The sequence below is a fragment of the Eptatretus burgeri genome, chromosome 12, assembly GCF_056783735.1.
Source record: "Eptatretus burgeri isolate ZD-2024b chromosome 12, Ebu_testis_v1, whole genome shotgun sequence".
NCBI classification, from domain to species: Eukaryota; Metazoa; Chordata; class Myxini; order Myxiniformes; family Myxinidae; genus Eptatretus; species Eptatretus burgeri.
Genome location: NC_140972.1, coordinates 92,381,343 through 92,406,358, shown reverse-complemented (window position 1 = coordinate 92,406,358; position 25,016 = coordinate 92,381,343). Strand labels below are relative to the sequence as shown.

General features: G+C 43.5%; 2 protein-coding genes across 7 annotated transcripts in view; one reads left to right on the top strand and one right to left on the bottom strand.

Annotated features, from left to right (window-relative positions):
- The window catches only part of RALBP1 (ralA binding protein 1), a 130,973-nt gene that overhangs the window by 5,646 nt on the left and 100,311 nt on the right, over positions 1-25,016 (bottom strand). For 5 of the 6 annotated variants that reach the window (XM_085848868.1, XM_085848872.1, XM_085848869.1 and 2 more), the window contains exon 11: positions 2,871-3,149. The exons of the other annotated variant lie outside the window; for it this stretch is intronic. In XM_085848868.1, coding sequence (XP_085704994.1) covers positions 2,871-3,149 — 279 coding nt within the window. The remainder of the gene's footprint in view (positions 1-2,870; positions 3,150-25,016) is intronic. 6 annotated transcript variants of the gene reach the window in all.
- LOC147016132 (uncharacterized) lies at positions 15,016-24,326 on the top strand. The gene is made up of 2 exons (XM_085848874.1): positions 15,016-15,109; positions 21,734-24,326. Exon 2 carries the CDS (start codon positions 21,793-21,795, stop codon positions 23,335-23,337), a length of 1,545 nt encoding a protein of 514 aa, XP_085705000.1. The 5' UTR covers positions 15,016-15,109; positions 21,734-21,792; the 3' UTR covers positions 23,338-24,326.

The window sequence follows — 25,016 nt, the reverse complement described above, 5'->3', positions numbered from 1 at the left end:
GTGCCCCGTCGCCCTGAGCGAGTGGCCCGTGGCCCGTCGCCCTGAGCGAGTGGGCCGTGCTCCGTCACCCTGAGTGAGTTGTTGTGAAATAACACCCAATTTCTGAGCTGTTTGCTGTATTAACATGTTTTCTAAATTACCGGGCCAAATTTTTTTTCCACCTGTCACATGCAGCTGTTGGGGTTGGGTTGTTGCCGATATCAGCCAAGCGTGTGTGTGTGTGTGTGTGTGTGTGTGTGTGTGTGTGTGTGTGTGTGTGTGTGTGTGTGTGTGTGTGTGTGTGTGTGTGTGTAGCTCAGAAAGCATATCTCTGTCTGTCTGTCTCTCTCTCTCCGTCTGTCCCATCCTTGCTTCTACCTTCTCGTAATGCAGTGCAGCACCCTCCCCCCACACCTCTCTCACTTAACCCTCCCCTGTCTCTGGACATATCCAGACAGTGGTCATATCTGGATGGTGTGTGTCTCCGGACATGTCTGGGCAGGGTGTGTCTCTGGATGTGTCGCAGAATCATTTTGATGAGATGGTATGAATTGGAATTAACGCTCCACCGCACATCTCTGCTTTCCCTTCCTCTCACCTCACACTGTCTTCCCTTCCCCCACCCTTCCTCGCCCCCCCCCACCCCACCCTTCTCTCCCTCTTCCACCCTCAGCATTCCCAAAACCGAAGCGACTGGTGGTACTCGCTTGTCGAGGAATAAATGAGACCTGAGCAGCGAGCCTGGATTTTTTTTTCATAAGAGGAGGGTTGCTGGAAGAACACGTGCAACCTGGAGAGGCGGAGGGAGGAAAGAGCTAAGGGAGCAAAGTCAATTGTGAAAAAAAGAAAAAAAAAAGAAAAAGGTTTTCCAGAGCATCACACAAGTCATTGAAGTCGACAGTAATATTAACAGGTCTGGGCCCAGGATGCCCATGAAAGGACACCTGCACTGGGAAAGTTGAAAGGATTCTTTTGAGAGCTACATGCTTCATCTTTCGTATACAGTATAAGGCTGCGGGGAAGCATCACTGGCTTAGGACATGGCTGTGCCATGGATGCAGTGCCCTCTTTAGGTTTGGGCAGGGATTTGGAATTTGTTCAGGGTGCTGTCGATAGCTCGCCTACTCTTCACGAAGGACAACATGGGATATTTAACGTCCACCAACTAATATCGGCAGACGGGACGTGAGTTTAACGTTCATCTTTTCGAAACCCCGTTAATCCACTCCAAACCCACCTCCTTCACATTCCCTGCTTTCCTTCCTGAAAGTCCCTGTCGTGTCCATCTTGTTTATCCCATGTACCCAACCCCATACCTCTCTCTTCCACAGATCTCATGTGTCCATTCCCCACTGTTTTGTACTTCCCTCTACTATCGTTCTTGTCTCCTGCTCCTCTTGTTATATGTTCTGTGTTTTATCTCTTATATGAGCCATGACATTGTATGTTAAAAAAATCAAAAAAAATCTGAGGTACAGCACACACATCGATGAATCACCCTGCCCGTGAAACACCAGGATGACAGTTTATAGCTGGGTTTGGATGCAAACCCAGGTTATACAGCTTAGAGGAGAGTGTGCATACCTCAAGGCCACCCTGCCAGCCCAGCTACATGCTGACTGCTTGAGTGAAGAAATCAGTAATCAAGGAAGGAACATTGTCTTGCATTCCACAGGCGTAAAGCTTGGCATGCAGAGAAGGTTGCCATTACACCACAGAGTCTGGTTTAAAAAAAACAGGCTTGGTGGTGTCATGGTTCGAGCGTCGATTCCGAGTCTGGGAGGACAGCGGTTCAAGCCCTGGCAGTCATACAAAAGAATGGTACATGCTGCTTCCTTGGTTGACGTTCAGCATTTAAAAGGATAAGAGCATGGACAATCCACATATGTTGGCATCCATGGGGAGGGGAGATTCCTCCTGAGGAAATGTTCCAGAGTGCGGTGAGAAAAGTGAGCCCATTGTTGTCACCGCTGATACCGAGTACTCCGGAAGTGATGGCACTTCCCCCAAGCTCAGTGGCTGTGTTTGTGTCTAAGTCTTGTGTTGTGTCACGTATGTTCGTCTGTAAGTCCATGTGTATAGCGTAGCAGCTCCACAACAAGCCTCAGACTACGTTTAAAAAGGATCTGTTTTTGCACAGATCTTTGGACTCATGGTCACCGTCTTCCGAGCAAATAGGAGGTAGCTTCAGGCGAATCGAAGAGGATAAGCGAGAATAGCAGAGCAGGATTGGAGAATGTGGGTGCTGCAGATGTCATCAGGGCCTATTATTGAAACAGAGGCTATGCTGGCCAGAACGTTCCCCACATTGTAAAGTTTGAAAAATAAAACTAATAAAATAAACTGTCTCGGATGAGGGTAGAATGTAAGGACAGAGTGATGCATTGGGTACACGAGTTTTCGGAGGCAAACTCTCGTAAAGGCATTGCGCCTCATTTTGAGCGGAATCACCTGGTATGCCCTTTGAAGTGAAACCAGGGATTCACGGAGGAGCACACACTCCACCAGAACTTTGGAGGAGAAAAGTTGGAGAGTTCAGCTTCAAGGATTGCCAGATTTCAGAGGATAGACATACATTTGTCTTTTTTTTGTCAAAATCTTGAGTTGCTAGTGCTCCTACATTTTCCATTTGACACAATGTTTGTGAATATAAGTTCTGAATTAATGACAGGAACAAGAACATTGGGACACAGCAGACAAACTAATAGCATAAGTGGACAAATATCTTGATAAGAAGATCAAGCATCTATTTTGTGGTTTTGAGTCATCCTCAAGACCGGTATGTCTGAAATAACTGTCGACCAAGTGAGTGTTGCACTGACCATCATACATTCACTTTCGTTTAATTTACTATTTGGTACATCAGGTCACATATTTCAGACACAACTGACCTCAGTGGATTCTTGTGAGGTTTCACTTGGTCTCTGTGATGACCTATCGTCATCACCCTCTCCCAAAGATTCCACAGATTTGTCACTTTTGGCCGGGGTGCTGTTGTCGGTCGGGTGAGCAAGGTCACATTTGGGTAAATCCACCTGCGCGGGAAGCGTCAAAGACATTGGAACAGCAGGAGTACCGCGAGGGCCTTTCAAACGCCTGATCTGTACACGCAACTCCACCAACGCTTCCCTTTCATCGTGAATCGCTTGGTTCAAATGTGTGCTCTTTATCTATGGGGACGGGAAGTGGAAACACAGGTGAATGTCAAACACGTACATAAATAATAATCCACATACATTGGCACATGCTGAAACAAAATGCATCATGTTATTATCTTTACGATTAGAAATACCATGGCAGAGTACCCACTCTACAGGTGATCTTGTTGATATAACCTGCTATCCCGGTGTTTCAGATTCATCAATGTGTGTGCCCGTCCCTTGGATGGACATTAAACGGATATCTCCTCTGCCAGCATTTGCTGGCGGATGTTAAAGATCCCATGGTGTCCTTTGCAAAGCAGTTGGTGGGATAATAATGGTCCTCAAAAGAAGGAGTCACCAGGGAAACAAACAACTATTTCCAACTACTAAATGCTCCTGTGTTTTTTGACAAGATGGCCCAAACGTTTTGCTGATGTTATCATGTACACATGGATGTTGTAAGTGAAAGAAAAAGAAAAATTATTTTATCCTGACAGACAAATCGATCGGTGATTGCTCGGTTTGGTCATTTCATTTTGTACTTTGACTTTAACGTTAACATATTTTGCTTTCATCATCGTACGTATTGGAACATTGAATAATGCCTTTGACAAATCAATGAAACAAATGATCATATTAAAATACAAAAACTGTCCGAAGGTGTCAATTGAAAGACGAAGCAAAGAATTGAAGATAATGTTTCAAATGGCCGACGGGCTATGACTGAAAGCACCAATCACGTGCACAGTAAGCTACCACGTCACCGGTGAATGAAAGATGGGAGGTAACGGAAGACGTTCCCACGGTGGAAACCGATGCAAGCCAGGTGAAAAAGGCTCGGCACAAACAGCCTTTTCAACAGCACACATGCGAGTTAACCGGAAACCGAGTGAGCGGCACACGTCGCACTCAGAACTGCCCATCTCAAACGCACCGTTTACAAATGGCTTGCATGGTATTTTACCATCGGGTTCGGTGGCTGCAGACATTAAAAAAAAGGCACCGCATGGTTGGTGTGGTATTACGAACACTTATAAATCATACATAAAGGAAAGCAATAAAGGAAAAAAAAAAAAGAAGGGTTTAAAGCATCCCTTACATTATCCGTGGCTAACATTAAGGACCCCATTAACATTATGCATGAACACAATTTCAAATGCAGAACACCATTTCTGATCACAATGGTGCTAAAACTTAAAGATGGATTGGCCAAGTGTTCCTCCTTCCTCATCGCATTGCTGGTTAACCATTTAGAGGCACCTCGAGAGGAATGCGTCAAACAATGGTTGTGATTTTATTTTTTTTTATATCCGAACAAGACAGAATATATTTTCTTTATTCCTCTTATTTTTTCAAACCACTTGGAATTCCTGCTCAATCACTGCCACTCATACAATGTAATGATTTTAAAAGGTCATTATTTGGCCTGGACAGCAGACATTGCATGGTGGAAATACCAAGGATACACAGCACCACTTCACTTCGCCTATCCAGGGTCAGAGGCCGTAGACTATAATATAATACGAGTTCCCTGACGAGAAATTTCAATGTAGGAGAAAAGCCATTAGGCCCAACAAGCCTGTGCAATGGTTGCCAACCTATGGTTGTTTGTCTGTGCTCTATCTTTTCTAAACGCTGAGCGTCAAGCAAAGAAGCAGCACATCCCGTTTTCAAAGTTTTTGGTGCGACTCAGCAGGTTTTGGGTTCAGACTCGGAGCGGATGCTCCAATCATTACGTCACCGAGTCCGATTAAATTTATTGCCCCCAACTGCAAGTTCAGTTATGGAATGCGACATGGTTGCAGCTAGATATTTATATAAGCGTTTCACGACATGTTATGTGCACTTTGTCTTGTATGGGATTTTTAAAAAAAGAAAAAACCTTTAAGGAATGCAACTCTTTTAGAAAACAGTTCATTCAGTGTTTTGTTTCTGGCTTGCACACCGTGTCCACTCAACGGAATGAAGACAAATTGTTTGGAATTCAAAAAAGTTGCCAAATGTTTGCGTTCACTCCCTAGTTGATGTATATGACTTCAATATGCACAGGTCATTACATTTACTTGGCAAATGTCAAAGGAAGCCTCCCAGTGCCTTTTGATGAAGGTGGCCATATTGGTTTCCTTCCAAAATAAAAGAACATGAAATGGCGATGACTAATGACTGCAATATAATAACAAGGCTCTTGTTTTAATATGTTGCTCCACAAGAGTTCATAATGCCTTGAAATACTTTATAAACCCAGGAACATCCCATGCAGACCCTTGAAGTCACATAAGTTGCACAGCATGAAAGCACCGTTTGTGCAAAGTGATTTACAAAACCCAATAATAAAAAGCTACCCTTCCACTTTTACAGCAAATGTCTCCACGATTAAATTTCTTTCTGCATTTATTGAGGCCATGATGTCTTGAACTGCTCCGGGGCTACCCTTTGGGTGAGGTTCCCCCCTCCATCCCCCCTGATTTACTACTGAACGCGAACCAAAGTTATCATTGAGGCATGGTTTATGCACCACAACTCACTAAATAAGACAATATAAGCCTTACTCATCTGGCAGAGGCTTCTTAATGAAGAGTTCATTTGAACACTCTTCAGTCTACATTGTGCCATTTCTAATCCAACTCACCGATTGGATAGGCAACACGATCGAGGAAAGGTTGATCAGCGATTGCAAAATAATTTATTGGCTGCTCTTAGAGCACCCTTATTCTGGACATTTCCATCTGTCTGTCTGTCTGTCCGGGAAACTTTGGTCAAGCCTCGGGGCTAAACCACTCAACCGATTCCAATGAAATTTGGTAGGGAGGACCAATATTTCTGGGAATCGTGTGCTTTCGAATATGGTACCCCGGGCCCTAGCAACGGCCCTTTAAAGTGGTCAAAAATCGAAAAAAAAAAAATCGAAAAATCGAAGCTTAGAGTTCTGTGCGCAATCTATCTAGCTCCCTTCATGCCAATTTGCAGCCCTAACAAAAAATATTTGTAGGAGGAGATCGGTTTTGGGCGAGTACATGTCGAACATTTCAGAAACGGTTAATTGCGAATATCTCTAAGAGAAAGTCTGATTTTGGTGAAACTTGGGTGAAATGTGTACAATGTGGCTCGCATGTACACAAAAATGAATGGTTGCTATACACACCTCCGTTGCTTAGCAACAGCTAAAATACTTTATCGTACATCGTACACTTATTGTGGACTGTACAAAAAAATCAATACCTCCGAAACTGGACCTCCGAGGGACCTGTTTTTTTGTGCCCAAGGAGAATGTCTTACAGCATCATATAAAAAAATAAAATCTTTAGTGAATAGATAAATGGAATTACCAGGGCTGCCATTTGTTAGAGTCTCTTTGGAAACATGCCTGAAATTTCACAAGGCGGGTTTCTGGGCGCAAACTAAGAGGGCTGTGATAATCATATTTATTGTGCTAAATTGATTGATAGCATGTACATGAATATCGGCTCGTCGCGTCGGCCAGCTTTCCATCTAGAGCGAGCAGCCATGTCGCCTACCGGCTTGTTTTTATTTGCTCCAATTTTTTTGATCTTTGCAAACATAAGAGTAGACACTGACCGAACCTGCAAAGGGATGTGACCTGCATCCTTACCAGCTGTGCCACACTGGCAAGGCTCAGGTATTTCCTGTCTTGTCTGCCTCTATCTAATATCTAAATCTCCTTTGGTGTGTCTGGTGGACTCAAATAAGGTAGAAGATAATTAAGGAATCCCATTCATCCGTTTGGTACCGTGGGCACGTATGATTGGAAGGGGGTAAGGGCAAAGTGTTGGTTGCATCATTTATTTATTATTGTGATTGCTTCCTTGTACATTCCTAGCCTCGTGTGCCATTTGTTTATTAAAATATACCTGGTCTCGGGGTGATTTCTGGTTGTGGTGGTTCTCCTGGGGTGATTAAGAAAAAATCCTTTTTGGGGTAATTGGCAATGGCGAGTCAAAACCACGCAACTAGATCACGTCATGCTCGCTCGGTCTCATTTACAGACGACATGCGACGCTTTATTGGCATGATGCCCGATGCATTCGGACTTCCAATTTGCACGGTATAATGGCAGTTGGACATGTAATTTCGGCGAGGAAGACCCCAAAGTGATCGACCTTCGTGGTCGTGTTGATACGACGCGTCGGACTTGCACCAAACAACCACCAACCATTGCAATATGTATGCCTGCAAACAAAATCCATCAATTCAAACAATACTCACAGCAAGAGGTCAGCCTCAGGGTTTAAGAAATGTTCATCTTCCTCTTTTCCAGTCAGTGTAAACTTGCAAGTGGATCATATTGTCCTGACATGACCATTTCACCAAATAATATCGAACCAGAAGGGCTCTTTTCGACATTGTCAAATATGCCTCTGCCTAAATTATAACATCATTATACATATTTTGATTTAAATCAATGAACCCAGATTCAAAATATTAAATAATTCTGGCTGCCAGACCATGTGTCAGATCAGGTTGAAATTTAAAATGTATATTCCCTATGACTAATACATCATAAATGTGAAGTTTCACATCGATTTATTAAGCGGTTCAAGAGAAACTTTTTTTTAATTTCAAGATTTTCGTTAAATCCAATATAGCTGTCAGACCTGTGACATATTAATTACTCATGAACAACTTGAGATCTCCATGGCTTGGGGAACATGTGGGTGAAGTTTCCCCTTGAACTGTCAAGCTGTTCTGGCGAAGATGACTTTCAGCTCACCTGGAACGTAGTTCCAGGGAGCTTATGGGATGGTGCATCGTCCGTCCGTCAATACTTGCAACTTCGTCTCCGAAACGACACATGCGATTTTAATGAAACTTTACCACAACCATAATCACCCTCTCTGGACAATTTTTTTTTGTTTATGGCATTAAATGAATAAATAACTAACTAACTAACTAACTAAATAACTCGGGCCCTAAGGGGGTCTACGTGGGTTGCCCCACAAAATCGGTACAGTCCTGGCCAAAAATATTGTCACCCTTGCACTTTTTTTCAAATAACTCACAATTTTCTCTCAAAATAAGTTGAAATTGACAAAAGTATTTGTTTCCACAATTCTTTATTTCACTGTTAATACGACAGAACCTTTTTTTAATTCGGAACTTAATATATCCTTTAAAATCAGAAAATAAAAATGAATGGCATCGACAAAATTATTGACACCCTCCACCGAATATTTGGTACAACAGCCTTTGGACAAAATAACTGCAGTCAAGGCACTTTTTATAGCCATTAATGAGCTTCCTACACCTCTCCACTGGTAGTATGGCCTACTCTTCTTTTTCAAACTGCTCCTGTTGTCCCAGATTTGAAGGGTACCTGCTCCAAACTGCTGTTTTCAAATCTCCCCAAAGGTGTTAAATGGGATTTAGATCTTGCCCCATTGCTGGCCACTTCAGAAAAGTCCAGCATTTTGTCTTGAACCATTCCTGGGTGCTTTTTGAAGTGTGTTTGGGGTCATTGTCCTGCTGCAAGACCCATGACCTAGGACGGAGACCCAGCTTTCTGACACTGGGTTGAACATTGCGCTCCATAATGCCTCCTTGGTAATCTCCTGTTTTCATGATGCCATGCACACATTCAAGGCACGCAGTGCAAGAGGATGCACAGCAACCCCAAAACATCACTGAATCTCCTCCATGTTTGACTGTCGGGAAGATGTTCTTTTCTTTGAAGGCTTCATTTGGTTTTCTGGAAATGTAGAGATGATGTGCTTCACCAAAAGCTCTAGTTTGGTCTCATCTGTCCACAGGACATTTTCCCAGAAGGATTTTGGCTTGTTCAGGTGTGTTTTGGCAAACTCCAGTCGGGCTTTCTTTTGTCTCTCTCTCAGCGAGTGGGGTCTTCCTGAGTCTTCTACCATAGAACCCCCTTTCATTCAGTTGGCGACGGATGGTGTGAGTTGAAACTGTCGTACCTTGTGTCTGAAGGTCAGCTTGAATCTGTTTGGCAGTTGATCGATGTGCTTTCTCTACCATTCGAACAATCCTTCGCTGCAATCTTCGATCAGGTTTTCTCTTGCAGCCACGTCCAGGGAGGTTGGCTTCAGTGCCATGGGCCTTAAACTTCCTGATAACATTGCGTACGGTGGACACAGGAACATCAAGGTCTCTGAAGATGGACTTGCAGCCTTGAGATTGTCCATGCTTGGCTGCAATCTTGTCTCACCTCCTCAGGCAATTCTCCCATTTTTCTTTCTTTTCTCCATGCTCATTGCAGTACACACAGACACAAAACATCAGAATGACTCCTTTTCTCTATTCAAACTGGTTGAATGAGTGATTTTTATATTGCAGGCACCTGCAACTCACCACAGGTGAGTTCAATTCCAAAGTAAAGGAGAAGCACCTGCTTGGAATCTAATTATTTCTAACAACTTCTATAAGGTGCCAATAATATTGTCTGGACCATTTTAGGATGTGTGTGTGGAATAAGCGAGGATTTCATAATTTTTTTTCACCTTTTTTGTTTTCTTCCACTGCAAACCAAATAAATACATATGTGGATACCAAATGATTTTTTAATTTCAACAATTTTCTGGAAGAAATGGTGCATTATTTGAAAATGTGCAAGGGTGCCAATATTTTTGGCCACGACTGTATTTGCTTTCTTCTCAGAAACTACACACAATTCCAATGAAACTTGACTTCATCACCAATGATGTACCAAGGTTTGTTCAGGACATTAAAAAAGCTCAGGGTCTAAAGGGGTGTAACCAAACCGTGTGACCTGTGACATCATAGCTGAGAACATTTTATTCCTCATGGATAGGCGGTCATACGTGTAAAGTTTCGCCTCGATCTGTTCAGCCATTTCGGAGAAGATTTTTGAAGGCTTTTATGTTGAAAAAAACAACAACATGGCTGCCAAACTACGTGACCGATAACGCCATCAATCTCCCCCCACACCCCCCCCATACAATTTTGCCACAGATGACCGATATCATATCCGATGGGTATGAAATTAAAAAAATTTCATACCCATCGGATAAAGTGTTCAACCTATGCCACTATGACGTCATAAGGACCGTTTCCCACGGGGAGTACTTGACATGTGCCAAGTTTCAATTTTTTTCCACGGAACGGTTTCGGAGATAGAGGTCCAAAGTTTTTCCTTTTTTCCAATATGGATGCTACGCCACGTAACTTATGACATCATAATTATCATTACAACATTCTACATGAGTAGTCACAACTATGGTTAAAATTTAATGTCAATCGGATAAGCGGTTGCACAGAAAACAGAGAAAAGTAGCATGGACGTACGTACATACTTAAGTATGTCTCCGCTGACGGAGTCACTCGAGGCATTATGTTTTTGGGTTGTCTGTATGTACGTAAGTATGTAAGGATGTACGTACGGACAACCCAGAAACATAATGTCTCGAGTGACTTCGTCAGCGGAGGCATAAAAAGCATGTATTAAAGTCTTGCATGCAATTTGAAAAGTATGCGAGATTTGTTCATCAAATTCGTGGTTTTTTGTGAGAAAAAAAATTTACTTGCATTTTAACAAGGCAACACTCCTACCAAAGCATGGAACACTCCTTTACAATTGTGAGAACTGCGCACATGCACGCAACAAAATACAAACAATGTCAACACGGTCAAGTAACATTGTCATTGCTGTGAGGGATGACCTTCATAAGTACAATTTGGATCGTAGCTGAATCACCTGTGGGAATGCCATCACAGGAGAAGAATACAATCAACACCAACCCTGAGTGTTGAAAATTACCGCAAGATGGGAGAGAACCATCCACAAGATTGTTCAATGGTACGGACAACCCTTTCATCACACTAAACCTTTGTGAGACATCAAGAGTTTAAGAAGTCTGTAATATGACAGGCAGTTAAGCACCAGTTAATTTGATCAAGCATTTAATAGAATACCACTGGCTGTACATTGTAACTTTATCCTCTGCCACCTCGCTCTTCCATAAGCCGAGATATTGTCGACAAAAAAGCAACAGTATAGAGACCTTTAATGTGTGTTTTTTTTTCTTGTTTTTTTGAAACATGAGCTGAGGCTCATTGTGGAGCTTCCGCACGCACGCGCGCGCGCACACACACACACACACACACACACACACACACACACACACACACACACACACACACACACACACACACACACACACACACACACACGGCAATGCAGAACTGGTGGACAAGACAAACGCAGCTACTGAGCTTGGGGGAAGTGTCATCACTTCCCAGGGCATTCTGGGTTCCAGCGATGTCGCAACAAGGGCACCGCTTTTCTCATCGCACTCAGCAGGGCATTTCCCAATGAGGAATTTCCTCCTCCCCATGGATGCCAACCTTGGGTTGTTCGTCCATGCTATTATCTTTTCAAATGCTGAATGTCAAGCAAGGAAGCAGCTCGTAGCACTTTTAAAGTCTTTGGTACGACAGCCCGGGATTCGACCCACCAACCTCCCAGACTCAGAGCAAACGCTCTAATCATTATACCACCAACACTAGTATCCGTGCATTAATGAAAACAAAAATTAACAAGTGGTGCCAGGCACAACAAATCCCGCCCATTTAAGGCATAAAGTTATTTTGGGGATTAAATTTAAATTTGATACATCCTTAACCTGAATGTTGATTATAAGGAATAGAATAAGGAATATTTTAGTCTTAGTTTGAAGTCAATTAAACCATTTTTGCCAAAGTTATGAGTGAAAAACATTTTGACCTTTTTGTGACCTGACCTTTGACCTAATTGGACCCAAAAGTTAATGGGGTCGTCCAAGGTTCATTACCCACCTGTGGATACAATTTGACAGTGTTTGAGCCAGCCGTTTTCTCGTAAAGTTGTATTTTCGTAACCATGTTTTAGTTTTAATGGAAAATTTGTAATTTTGACCGATGGCCATGACCCCCAAAACTTTGGACCCTACCGATCTTCACAAATATGCATTTTTCACTATAGGAATGGGTAGGATTATAAGTGAAAAATAGAAAAAGGTTCACTATAAGCTTAGTTTGAAGTAAATCAGATCATTTTTGACGACGTTATCAGCGATAAACGATTTTGATCTTTTCGTGACCTTGACTTTGACCTTTGATCCAATTGGACCTAAAAGTTAATGGGGTCGTCCAAGGTTCATTGCCCAACTGTGGATTAAATTTGATAGTGTTTGCGAAAGCCGTTTTGCCGTAAAGTTGCTAACAGACAGACAGACAAACAAACAGACAAGCTGGTAGGCGACATGGGTGGTCGCGACATAACTGCATACTAGTCATACAGTTTTTGATGGATCGGGCTGAAAATGTTTGACTAAGAAGTTGATTACAGTGTGCATAAAAGCCTGGAAGCCCATTTTTGATTTTCTAAAAAATATTTTTTTTATGATTTTCAAACATTTCAAAGTCCCGTTGCTTGGCAACGGTGGTGTCCATAGCAACGGTGCTCAAAAGCATAGAACTAGATCCTGGTATGAACCCACCTGTCAAGTTTCATTAAAATTGGTTGACTCCTCTGGCCTCCACAGCTGTCCATTACATACAAACAAACAAACAAAAAAAAATGACAGTAAATAGACACCCGATTTTTGAAGGACTACCATTTGAAAAATAAAACCTAAATCAAAAATCGGCTCGAGTAAAATTTTCTAAATATCTCGAAGTGTTTAATTCCGAAGTCTCGTTTCTCCACATTCAAAACTGTAGGACAAGTATTGAAAATACCGTACACGGTTTTTTGGCTGCTGCATAGCAACGGATGGTTGCTTAGCAACGAAACTCAAACGCGCACACTCCCAGCGCATATGGCACCTGTTCGCCAAGTTTCATCGAAATCGGTTTGCTGGTTTGTGCTGTGGAGCCTCGCGGCGCGCGCGCGCACACACACACACACACACACACACACACACACACACACACACACACACACACACACACACACACACACACACACACACACACACACACACACACACACACACACACACGGAAAACCTGACAATAAGGGTACTCAAGCGACCACCCAACAAACAAACCGGACGATTACAATATCCCATTCCCTCCCTCCGGGAGTGGGCGGGATGATTAGTATATTTTATATTATTACCTCCGCTACCAAAGATCGGCAGAGGTTATGTTTTCACCCCTGTGTCTTTCTGTGAACAGGATATCTCAAGTTGTGGATGGATTAGGAAGAAATTTGGCAGAGAGTTTGGGTGTGTGACAAAAAATAATCGATTAGATTTTGGTGAAGATACAAATCTGGATATGAGAATTTTTAAACTTTTAAAGCGATTCTTCACCATTGAGAGATGGGTCAAAAATGATATACAGCATGGTATTTCAAAAAGCTGTGGACGACTGACAACAAAACGAGGTGGATGAGTTGGTTAGGTGACAATAATAAGGCACGATTCGATTTTGGTTCAGGTACGGATCCAGATCTGGCCCATCAGTGGGATACAAAATGTAGTGTTCAGCCCGATGGGGGTATGCGCTCTACTGAGTGCTGTTCTAGTTACATTTTTGCAATGGATGGGCACCCTGGGATTTTTAAATGTAGAATTAAGTTTTCTGGAGCAATGAGTCCACAAATAATATTTTTTTTATATTTCAGATGGCAGGTTCTGTGGGAATGTTGGAATGACAAAATCTCGAAGAACAAGGGGGTACACAATGAGAAGAAACCCACATCCAAACGATCAACAAAAACTTGGTGGACACCCCACACACTCAAACCCCACACATCCCGTGCAGGTTTCCGTTCCAATCTGACAAATCTTCCAATCCAGACTGCTGTCAATAAACCAGATATCTGGTTAACAGACTCCTTCCACCCACGGGATGTCCGTGACTCCTTAGTGTCTCTCCCCAGTTACCGTCTCCTCCAATTTGTTAGGCCTGAACCACGCCCCATCGGCGCAGCTGCACTTTACATCAAGAACTCAATTTATCACTGCCCCTGAACTGACCTTACACCTCCCAACCCCCAGGAGTACCTCGAGTCACGACTTCCCCTCTGCTTCCACCTCTTGTTCATATGTGTGCTCTCCGATCCCCCGTGATGACTCCATTTATATCTTACTCTCAGCCAACATGGACATTCTTTAAAGCAGTCATCCCAACTCTCAATTCCTCATCTATCTATAATTCCAGCAATCTGTGTGTGTGTGTGTGTGTGTGTGTGTGTGTGTGTGTGTGTGTGTGTGTGTGTGTGTGTGTGTGTGTGTGTGTGTGTGTGACCGCTGTTTCTCGACAACCGCTGGTCTGATCGAATTGAAACTTGCCAGGTATATTGCTGGGGACCTGAGGATGTGCCTTTTCAAGGTTTGATATTAATCGGACAAGTGGTTCCCAAGTTATGGCCATTTATTTACCAACCAATGGAGGACACGTTGTTGCGTGGGCGTGGCCGATGGGGAAGGGAAGCATAGCCACGTTCCCCATTACGGGTTACAACGTACGGGCTTCCGGATAATGATGACTACGTGTATTCTAATAATTTCTCGATTTCTTATGCGCATTTATAGATAAACACAATGGCCCAAGTTATGATCGTTTTCATATTAGACGGTGTATAAATTTTGGGAACATCAGAGTGCTGGTATGCTCTGAACCAGGAAGTAAATTTTTTCTCTCTCTTCTCTTCTCTTTTTGTTTTTCCTTGCCACGACATTGCGAAAAGGTAAAATACGTTGGCGCTAATTGAATAATGGGGTATTAAAAATATTGGCCCAAGTTATGATCGTTTTCATATTAGACGGTGTATAAATTTCGGGAACATCAGAGTGCTGGTATGCTCCGAACTAGGAAGTAAATTTTTTCTCTCTCTTCTCTTCTCTTTTTGTTTTTGCTTGCCATGACATTGCGAAAAGGTAAAATACGTTGGTGCTAATTGAATAATTGGGTATTAAAAATAAATTGCGAATTATTGTAATTGCGAATAATATCGAACTTCCGGGTCACGCACGTATGGGCACGTGAGAGCGAAGAAACGGCCTGTGAGGTTTATTTATTTATTATTATTATTATTTTATTTTTTACGGGCACGTACTGGTATAAGGCAATTTCAATTGTCACTATGCAACTTGGCTTCGTGTTGGTCTTCTTCTTCCTCTCTCGGCTTGCTCCCGTTAGGGGTCGCCACAGCGGACCAACCGTCTCCATTTCGCTCTATCCTCCACATCTTCCATTGACACTCCAACCACCCGCATGTCCGCCTTCACCGCATCCATGAACCTCTTCTTTGGCCTTCCTCTTCTCCTCCTGCCTGGCGGCTCCATCTTCAACATCCTTCTCCCGATATACTCCGCTTCCCTCCTGTGCACATGTCCAAACCATCTCAATCTCACCTCTCTCACTTTGTCTCCAAACCGTCCCACCTGCGCAGTCCCTCTAATATACTCATTCCTTATCCTATCCATCCTCATCACTCCCAACGAGAATCGCAGCATCTTTAACTCTGCCACCTCCAGCTCTGCTTCCTGTCTTTTTGTTAGCGCCACCGCCTCCAAACCATACAACATAGCTGGTCTCACTACCGTCTTGTATACTTTCCCCTTCACTCTTGCAGCTACCCTTCTGTCACAAATCACTCCTGCAACTCTTCTCCACCCACTCCATCATGCCTGCACTCTCTTTTTCACTTCTCTCCCACACTCTCCGTTACTTTGAACAGTTGATCCCAAGTATTTAAACCAATCCACCTTCCCCACCTCAACTCCTTGCAACCGCACCAAACCACCACCCTCCCTCTCATTTACGCACATGTACTCCGTCTTACTCCGACTGACTAACATTCCCCTTCTCTCCAGTGCGTACCTCCACCTCTCAAGGCTCGATTCAGCCTGCTCCCTACTCTCCCTACAGATCATGATGTCATCCGCGAACATCATAGTCCATGGAGACTCTAGTCTGATCTCGTCTGTCAACCTGTCCATCACCATTGTAAACAGGAAAGGGATCAGAGTCGATCCTTGGTGCAATCCCACTTTTACCTTAAAACGGTCCGTCATTCCTACCGCACACCTCACCGCTGTCACACTGTCCTCATACATATCCTGCACGATCCTCACATACTTCTCCAACACTCCCGACTTCCTCATACAATGCCACAACTCCTCTCTTGGCACCCTATCATAAGCTTTCTCTAAATCCACAAACACACAATGTAACTCTTTCTGGCCTTCCCTATACTTCTCCATCAACATTCTCAAAGCAAACATCGCATCAGTGGTGCTCTTTCCTGGCATAAACCCATATTGCTGCTCACAGATCGTCACCTCTCCTCTCAACCTAGCTTCCACTACTCTTTCCCACAACTTCATGGTGTGGCTTAACAACTTTATCCCTCTGTAATTTCCACAGCTCTGCACATCACCCTTATTCTTGAAAATCGGAACCAGTAAACTTAATCTCCACTCCTCCGGCATCCTCTTACTTTCCAAGACTTGATTAAACAATCTGGTTAACAACCCCACTGCCATCTCTCCTCAGCACTTCCATGCCTCCACTGGTATACCATCTGGGCCAACTCCCTTTCCACTTTTCATCTTCTTTATAGCAGTCCTCACTTCATCCTTACTGATCCACCCCACTTCCAGATTCACTATCTCACTATCTATCTCTCTATCTCTCTATCTCTCTATCTCTCTATCTCTCTATCTCTCTATCTCTCTATCTCTCTATCTCTCTATCTATCTCTCTATCTCTCTATCTCTCTCTCTCTCTCTCTCTCTCTCTCTCTCTCTCTCTCTCTCACTATCTCTCACTATCTCTCACTATCTCTCACTATCTCTCACTCTCTCTCTTTCTCTCTTTCTCTCTTTCTCTCTTTCTCTTTTTCTCTTTTTCTCTTTTTCTCTTTTTCTTCATTCATCAGCTCCTCAAAGTACTCCATCCACCTTCTCAACATACTCTCCTCGCTCGTCAGCACATTCCCATTTGCGTCCTTTATCACCCTAACCTGCAGCACATCCTTCCCAACTCGGTCCCTCTGTCTTGCCAATCGGTATAAATCCTTTTCCCCTTCTTTTGTATCCAACTTCTCATACAGCTTGTCATATGCCTTTTCCTTGGCCTTTGCCACCTCTCTTTTTGCTTTTCGCCACCACTCCTTGTACTCCTGCCTACTTTCTTCATCTCTCTGACTATCCCACTTCTTTTTCGCCAACCCCTTCTTCCTTATACTTTCCTGTACTTCCTCGTTCCACCACCAAGTCTGCTTATCTTCCTTCCTCTGTCCAGAGGTCACACCAACTACCTTCCTCGCTATCTCCCTCACCACTTCTGCTGTAGTTGCACAATTGAATTGATCCTCTTTATTGTTGCTCATCCTCTTTATTCCCTTCCCCAACATGTCCATTGAAATCTGCTCCAATCACCACTCTTTCATCCTTGGATACACTCTCCACCACTTCATCTAACTCACTCCAGAAATCTTCTTTATACTCCATCTCACACCCCATATGTGGGGCAGATGCACTGATGACATTCATCATCACCCCTTCAATTTCCAACTTCACACTCATCACTCGGTCAGACACTCTCCTCACCTCCAATACCCTCTTGACATTATCTTCCTTCAGGATTACCCCGACACCATTTCTCCTCCCATCCACACCATGGTAGAACAGTTTGAAACCACCTCCAATGCTCCTAGCCTTACTCCCCATCCACTTGGTCTCTTGTACACACAGTATGTCCACCTTTCTTCTCTCCATCATATCAGCCAACTCTCGCCCTTTGCCAGTCATCGTCCCAACATTCAGAGTTCCAACTCTCACCTCCACACTTCTACCCTTCCCCCTCTCCCACTGCCTCCGGACTTGCCTTCCCCGTCTCCTTCTCCTCCTTCGCCCAGCAGTAGCACAATTTCCACTGGTACCCTGCTGACCACCGGTACCGGTGGCGGTCGTTGGTAACCCGGGCCTCGACCGATCCGGTATGGAAATTCGTTTTGTTGTCCGCATAATGATTTGGCATAGGTTTTTACGCCGGATGCCCTTCCTGACGCAACCCTGGTCGCCTCTTACGACACACAGGGATATGGTACACCTATTCTAACCGGGGCATACACCGGGCCCAGGACAACTGGTGCTCATTTCGCCGACCTCGGAAGGAAGGCAGGCTGAGTCAACCCCCTGGTGTTTTCGACTTGGTATATATATATATATATATATATATATATATATATATATATATATATATATATATATATATATATATATATATACATATATTAATTCTGTGTCTCAACAGGGCTTGAACTCAGGACCTCTTGGGTCCCAAGCCATTGCCCTAACCACTGCGCCAACACCAGGCTTCGTGTTGGTATCTCTCACAAACCATGGTACTTCAGCAAAGCACTTCTGTGACTCCATTGGACTGACTTAATCTGTGAACTTTCCCACCCAAATTTCCCCTCATGGCAAATCCTCCCTTCTGGGAAACTTGCCATCTCTTTCTGAAAGGGAAATCTGACCATAGGCAATCTCTGTTCATTCCAAAAAGTCTGCAACAAGTGTCTGTCCACTTTCATGATAGCAGGAAAAGGAAAACAATATCAGTCCAACCTCAAGAATGAACTTTCAAACTGGTCTCCCTCTTCTAAAACCTGATGGCATCAAGTTAAGTCAGTCTCTGGAATATGCTCCCCTTCCATCCCTTCCGTCACTTAAAATGGTACCACAGCAGACTCCGCTCGTGAGAAGGCCCAATGCCTCCATTCTGTGTTTGCTTCAAAATCTTGTCTCCAACCCCTCCCTCTACCTATCCTTCCCTGTCATACGCAACTGCTCCTGGACTCTGTCTTTTACACGTCCTGAGAAGGTAGAGAAGGTTCTTTCAACCCTCAACTGCCACTGGACTGGACTGGACGGCATCAGCTCACATGTCCTAAAATCCTGCTGTGCTGGTCTTACACATTCTCTCTCTGCCTGGTTGACCTTGTCATTTGCACTAGCTCATCTTCCATCTGCTAGAAAATCTGCCAACATCACTACACTACATAGAAAATTGCAAAAACGGATCCCCTCTACTACAGACTGATCAGCATACTTCCAATCATCAGCAAGGTCATGGAATAAGTCATCGCATTTGATATGAAATCCTTCCTTTTCTCCAATGACCATCTCAGATCACCAATTTTGTTTCAGACCAGGTCACTCCACCTTGGCCATGCTACTTCTCCTCAAACAACAATGGATAGTGGCCCTCAATGACAGAAATGGGATCAGGGCCATCTCTCTGGACATATCTTATGCTTTTGATGCAGTCTGGCATTGTGCCTTACTCTCCAAACTCTGTACCTATGGCATCCAAGGCCACCTTCACACATGGCTTCCTGACTTCCTCTACTCTCATAGCCAACATGCAGTTCTCAACAAAATTCTTTCATCTCCTCTCCCCGTCAAGGCTGGTGTGCCCCAAGGCAGTGTCCTGGGCCAAGTCCTATTCCTGATCTTCATCAACAATCTCTCTGACTCTGGAAAACCCTCTATCTATTTGCTGATGACTCAACACTCTGCCATGATATTCATCATCCTCCAGTAAGGCAGGTTGCAGCCTCTTCCCTCTTTTCAGACCTTGAAAAAAAATATATAGATATCACAAATGGTCAAACACTTGGAATATGTCTTTAAATAGTGACACATGTCACACTCTCACTATCTCTCTACAAAAGGAATTTCTGGCAACCCTCCACCCCCTCCCCCATCTACTTTGTTACCAATCCTCTTGAGGAGATTCAGTCATTCAAACTCCGAGGTCACATGATCAGCAACGATCTTTCTTGGGCAAACCACATTTAAATGTTGGCCTTCAAAGGCAGCTGCCGTCTGGGCATCCTCTGTTGTACAAAGTCCTTCCTTGGCACACCTGAACTCCGATCCATCTACAAGGCCTTTATCCACAGCTTGAGTAGTGCTCTACCTTCTGGGCTGGCTCCCTTGCCTCCTCAGCTTGATGCTGTCGAAACTGTCAAAACTGAGGTCTTTAAGATTATTGGAACCTCTTTCGCTGAAGCCAAGTCTATGGGTTTATGACTTCGCCATCGCAGACAGGTCAGTAGTCTCTCTGTCTTCTATCATCTTCTTTCTGGTCTTTCACCCTCTGCTCTTTCCATGTCTTCCACCCCACCAAGGTTTCTGCAGGGCTCACACAGTCCACCATCAACCCTCTTTTGGTAAAACTACTTAAATCCAGGATCACTGCTCACTACCACTCATTTGTTCTTCTTTTTTCCCAGCTGTGGAATCAACTTCCACGTTCTCTTCAACCACATTCTTCCCACCAGGTCTTCAAGACAACTGTTCATCACCATCTCTGATCACCCACCATCCCTCATCCTCAATCCAAAACCATGATCTTTTATACCCTCGTTAACCCCACCCAAATCCCTTCTAAATTTCCAGTTTTTCTTCTCTGGAGTTTCCTTCTCCATACATGCATGTTTTGCATCTTGTTTTTTTCTATCCGTTCTGATCCGTTCAGTGTGCTTGCTCTAGTTCAGTGTGCTAGTACGTCCTCATCCGTTCACTGTTAGCTCTTCCACAAGCCTCGACTATGTACACCAAAAACAAAACAAAACAAAACAAAAACTAGAGGGGCACTCGGAAGAGCGCATACCTCTGCCACGTAATGCCTGATCCACAAGAACATATCGGGCCCAATACATATTTGGAATATCATGGAATTTGGAATATATCGTTTTTGGCCCAATCTCTCAATGGTGAAGAATCACTTTGGAAATTAAATAATTCTTGTATCCAGATTTGGATCTTCACCGAAATCGAACCAATCCGTCGTGGTCACACACCCAACCTGTCCACCAAGTTTCATCTGAATCGGTCGACAACCTTTTGAGATATCGTGCTATATATCAGTTTAGCCCTATCTCTCAATGGTGAAGAATCACAAACAATTCTGGTAGTCGGATCCGGATCAGGATCTTCACCAAAATCTAATCAGTTCGTCCTTGTCACACACCGAACATGCTCACCAAATTTCATCTGGATCCGTCTACAAATTTTTGAGATATCCTGCACAAAGACAGACAGACAGACAAACAGACAGACACAGAGGGGTGAAAATATAACCTCCTTCACCTTTGGTGGTGGAGGAAACCCCCCCCCCCCCCAAAAAAAACCAACTGTTAGCAGATGTTGCACAAGATGCAGAATTTGATTATGGTTTTGTAAGTTATTAAATGGCAACACTTCAATACCGGTTATGTATGAATAAATCATAGACTCCTATAGAGAAGGACTGGAACGTCACGATCTCGGGGTTTGTAACTTGAGTCTGAAGGATTAACTTGAGTCCAGGGCTAAAATGACTTCTAGAAGGGCTAGAGACACGATCTCGGGATCCATATTGGGGTTTTTGAGGACGGCGAGTTCAATAGTGTCATTTTCAACACCACCTGAGGTCATATTCAAGGTCAAAAGGTCATATTTCAAGGTCAAATTACTGAATTTTGGTATTTTTTCCCGTTTTTGTGTCTAACTCATAGAGGAAAACTTTTGTAAAGTCTATGACAAATCATGACATTGTGCACCTACTGCACCTACTTGCTGATTATTATCATCGTTAACTAATGTATGTTTTGTTTGTTTCTCTTTCAGAAACTGTCCAGCTGGTGATCTCACAGGATTTTTGTGTTGTTTCCTGCTTTGGTGACAATATGCCACGTCGTTGCAGCTGCTTTGGTTGTAGAGGAAACTATGATGGGATGCCTTATGTAAAGGTCATATCCTTCCCAAAAGATCCTGAGGAGAGGGAGAGATGGATATTGGCAATGCCAAATGAGAAAGAAAGCTTGAGGTGCTTAAAGGAGATATATATTTGTGAGACACATTTCAATTGTGATTGGGTGTCAGCTAGGGGTGGCAAACGACCCAAAGAACCCCCATCAATATTTCCTGGAGTACCGAAATCAGCTTTGAAGCAGGTGACCTCAGCCCCACGCCCAACATCATCTTCCACGTCAGAATCAAGAGCTAAGAAGATGCAGGCAGCTGATGAGGCTGCAGACAATATCCAAGATTTCGACCACTTCTGTGCTAAAATCAGCTCCTATTTTCCTGGCTTTAACATCATAAAAGACCAGGAAAACCTTTACCTATCAAGAACTGATGCTACTGGACAAACTGTCAAGCAGTTCTTTCATTTCCAACAAGTTCACTCACCTTTTGGATTTCTATTCTTGAATAGAGTTGAGAAAGATGGCATTGAGGTGCCCAAACGACTTTTTCCTTTGCAGAAGAACAGCCTGCTCTCAAAATGGTCCCAGATTCAATCCATAACTGACCAGGTAAACATCTATGAATGCACAAGCAAGGAAATTATTCAGCTTGTAATAAGCCAGCTCTGTTGGATGACTGAGGCACACGAGCTTCCTCATTTCACCTTCCTTCTGTCGCAGCTGCATCTTATGTTCAAACCTCTTGATCGTCGCCGATTTGATACTGATACTATGATTTTCGCAATGCAGCTTCACAACATATCACCCAGTGCATACAAAATGATTCGGCGATCCGGCTTAATCATTCTACCATCAACAAAAAAGGTAAAACAGATGCTTGCTGGTAGCCAGCAGGACTCCAACCTCAAAACCTTGTTCGACCAGCTTAAACCACAGCAGCGTTTGGTCAATTTAATGTTTGACGAGGTAAAGCTGGTCGAGACGTTGCGATTTTCTGGAGGGCATGTTGTAGGATATGCTCAAAATGCAGCAGCGGGTGGTGAACACGAAATGCTTGCTTCACATGCTATGGTTGTTGAAGTTGCCTGCCATTTCGGTGGTCCACACTATATTCTACGCATTTTGCCCTGCAAAAAACTAACTGCCGATCAGCTGAAGGAACTCCTTATCAAAGCTGCATCAGCTGTAGTTGGTGCTGGCGGTACTGTGATTTCTTTGATATGTGACAATTGCAATCCCAACCGCAGTGTTTATTCAAAACTTGGAGGACCAGGAGGTTGCCAAGTGCTGTTAATTCAAGAGCAATCTATGTTCTTAGTGTACGACTATGTGCACATCTTCAAAATTGTTCGCAACAACTGGATTACTGTTAATGGCAAGACACTCTCATTTGTCGTAGATGGTAATGAGTACAAAGCTTACTGGAGTGATATTCAGAAGGTTTATGAGATCGACCGGGCTACTCCTATTCGCTTATCCAAGCTGACGCACACCGCTGTTTTCCCCAAGCCCCTTCAACGCTAGAGCGTACCATTGGTATGCCAAGTGTTCAATGACAAGACTGTCGCTGCTTTAAAGACCTTCAAGGATTCACTGGGCATCAGCGAAGGTACAATCATCCTCACCCAGATAATGAGTGAGTGGTTCAAGATGATGAACGTGAAAGACCGTTTCTCAGCTATCCATCTGCACGACGAATTCAGACAGCCTTGGACAGCAGACTGTACAAGTTTCACTCGGCTGGAGCAGGCCTGCCAAATTATATCTACCTGCGCATGGCAAGGAGGTGGTGGTCGTAAGCTGAAGCTAACTCAGCAAACTGCTGAAGCCTTCACTGTGTCCACACGTAATAATGTGGATGCTGCCAAATTGCTTCTGGCAGAGAAAGACTTTGACTACGTTCTTCCTGCTTTATTTGCAGATGAAGCCTTGGAAAAGTTTTTTGGCCAAGCCAGGCAAAGAAGCGGTGGAAACTTCTACATTGACGTAGTTGACATTATGGCTGCAGCTAAAATTTTTAATTTGCAAACACTCATTAAGCATCACATTATGCCCGAATCTAGTTCTCGTGTGATTGATTGCGACAAGAACTGTACAACTTCCATAAATCCAGATGAGCGAAGTGAACTCATTGATGAGATTACTCCTCAAGACACTCAGGATCTCTTGGGGTCTGACGATGCCCTTAAGCATAAAGTCGTTTATTTGGCCGGACACCTTGTTCATAGATATGGCGATAGCACTAGTATGGAGGAGATCATTGATGATGAAGATGGTGATAGCACTAGTATGGAGGAGATCATTGATGATGAAGATGGTGATAGCACTAGTATGGAGGAGATCATTGATGTTGGTGGTAACGAGGATGGTAATCAAGATGGTAACAAGGTGTCATCTGAGTTTCTAGATAATTTGAATAGAGGTGGATTGAGTGTGCCGACTATGTCAACCGTCTTTTTTGTACATAATGCCTATAATTTGTATGACAAGACTAAAATGCGTTGCCGATTTCATTTTGCTGAGCTGTTATCCTCTGTAGATGCACCTTAAGCTAGTAGTAATGCTGCATGTACTACTTTAGCTAACATTCTATTGAAAGCTCATGTTCTCAATGTAAAGGCCCAGTCACACCTTGACGTTTTAGCCAGCTTATGGCAATTTTTGAAAAATTTGTCTAAAACGCTCGCACACGTCGAATACGTTATGGGTAAGTTTTGGAAACATTGAGAGCACGCTGAAAAACACTGCCATACGTCGTAGTACGCCGGCTTTCATCGTTGTACTTTGCGGTTGTTCTCAAATTTTAGCATGCTTGAAATTTTATGACTTATGCCAGCATATGACTCACAAGTTCCGCTACGCTGCCCATAAGTTGTAGGCACGTTATGCGATCGTTGACACACGTCGACACACATTAATTGTAAGTTAATCATAAGTCGAAACACGTCGAGGTAATGTTTAGCGTACCCGAAACTTATTTCTAACCGAGGAGTAACGTGTTGTAGGCCCGTTACGCGATCGTTGACACACGTTACTTGTAAGGTACTCATAAGTCGAAACACGTCAATGTAATGGTTAGCGTCAGTGTTCCAGACTCCCTGTTTTTTATTTTTATTTTTTATTTTTTTTTCTTCGCTATGACGGTGATGTTGACACTTCGATTTCTAGTGCGGTTATGATTTAAATCGTTGAGCGGCAGCCTA

Bases quoted from the DNA above. Each gene is read 5' to 3' on its own strand.
- LOC147016132 (XM_085848874.1), top strand. From the start codon at position 21,793: ATGCCACGTCGTTGCAGCTGCTTTGGTTGTAGAGGAAACTATGATGGG.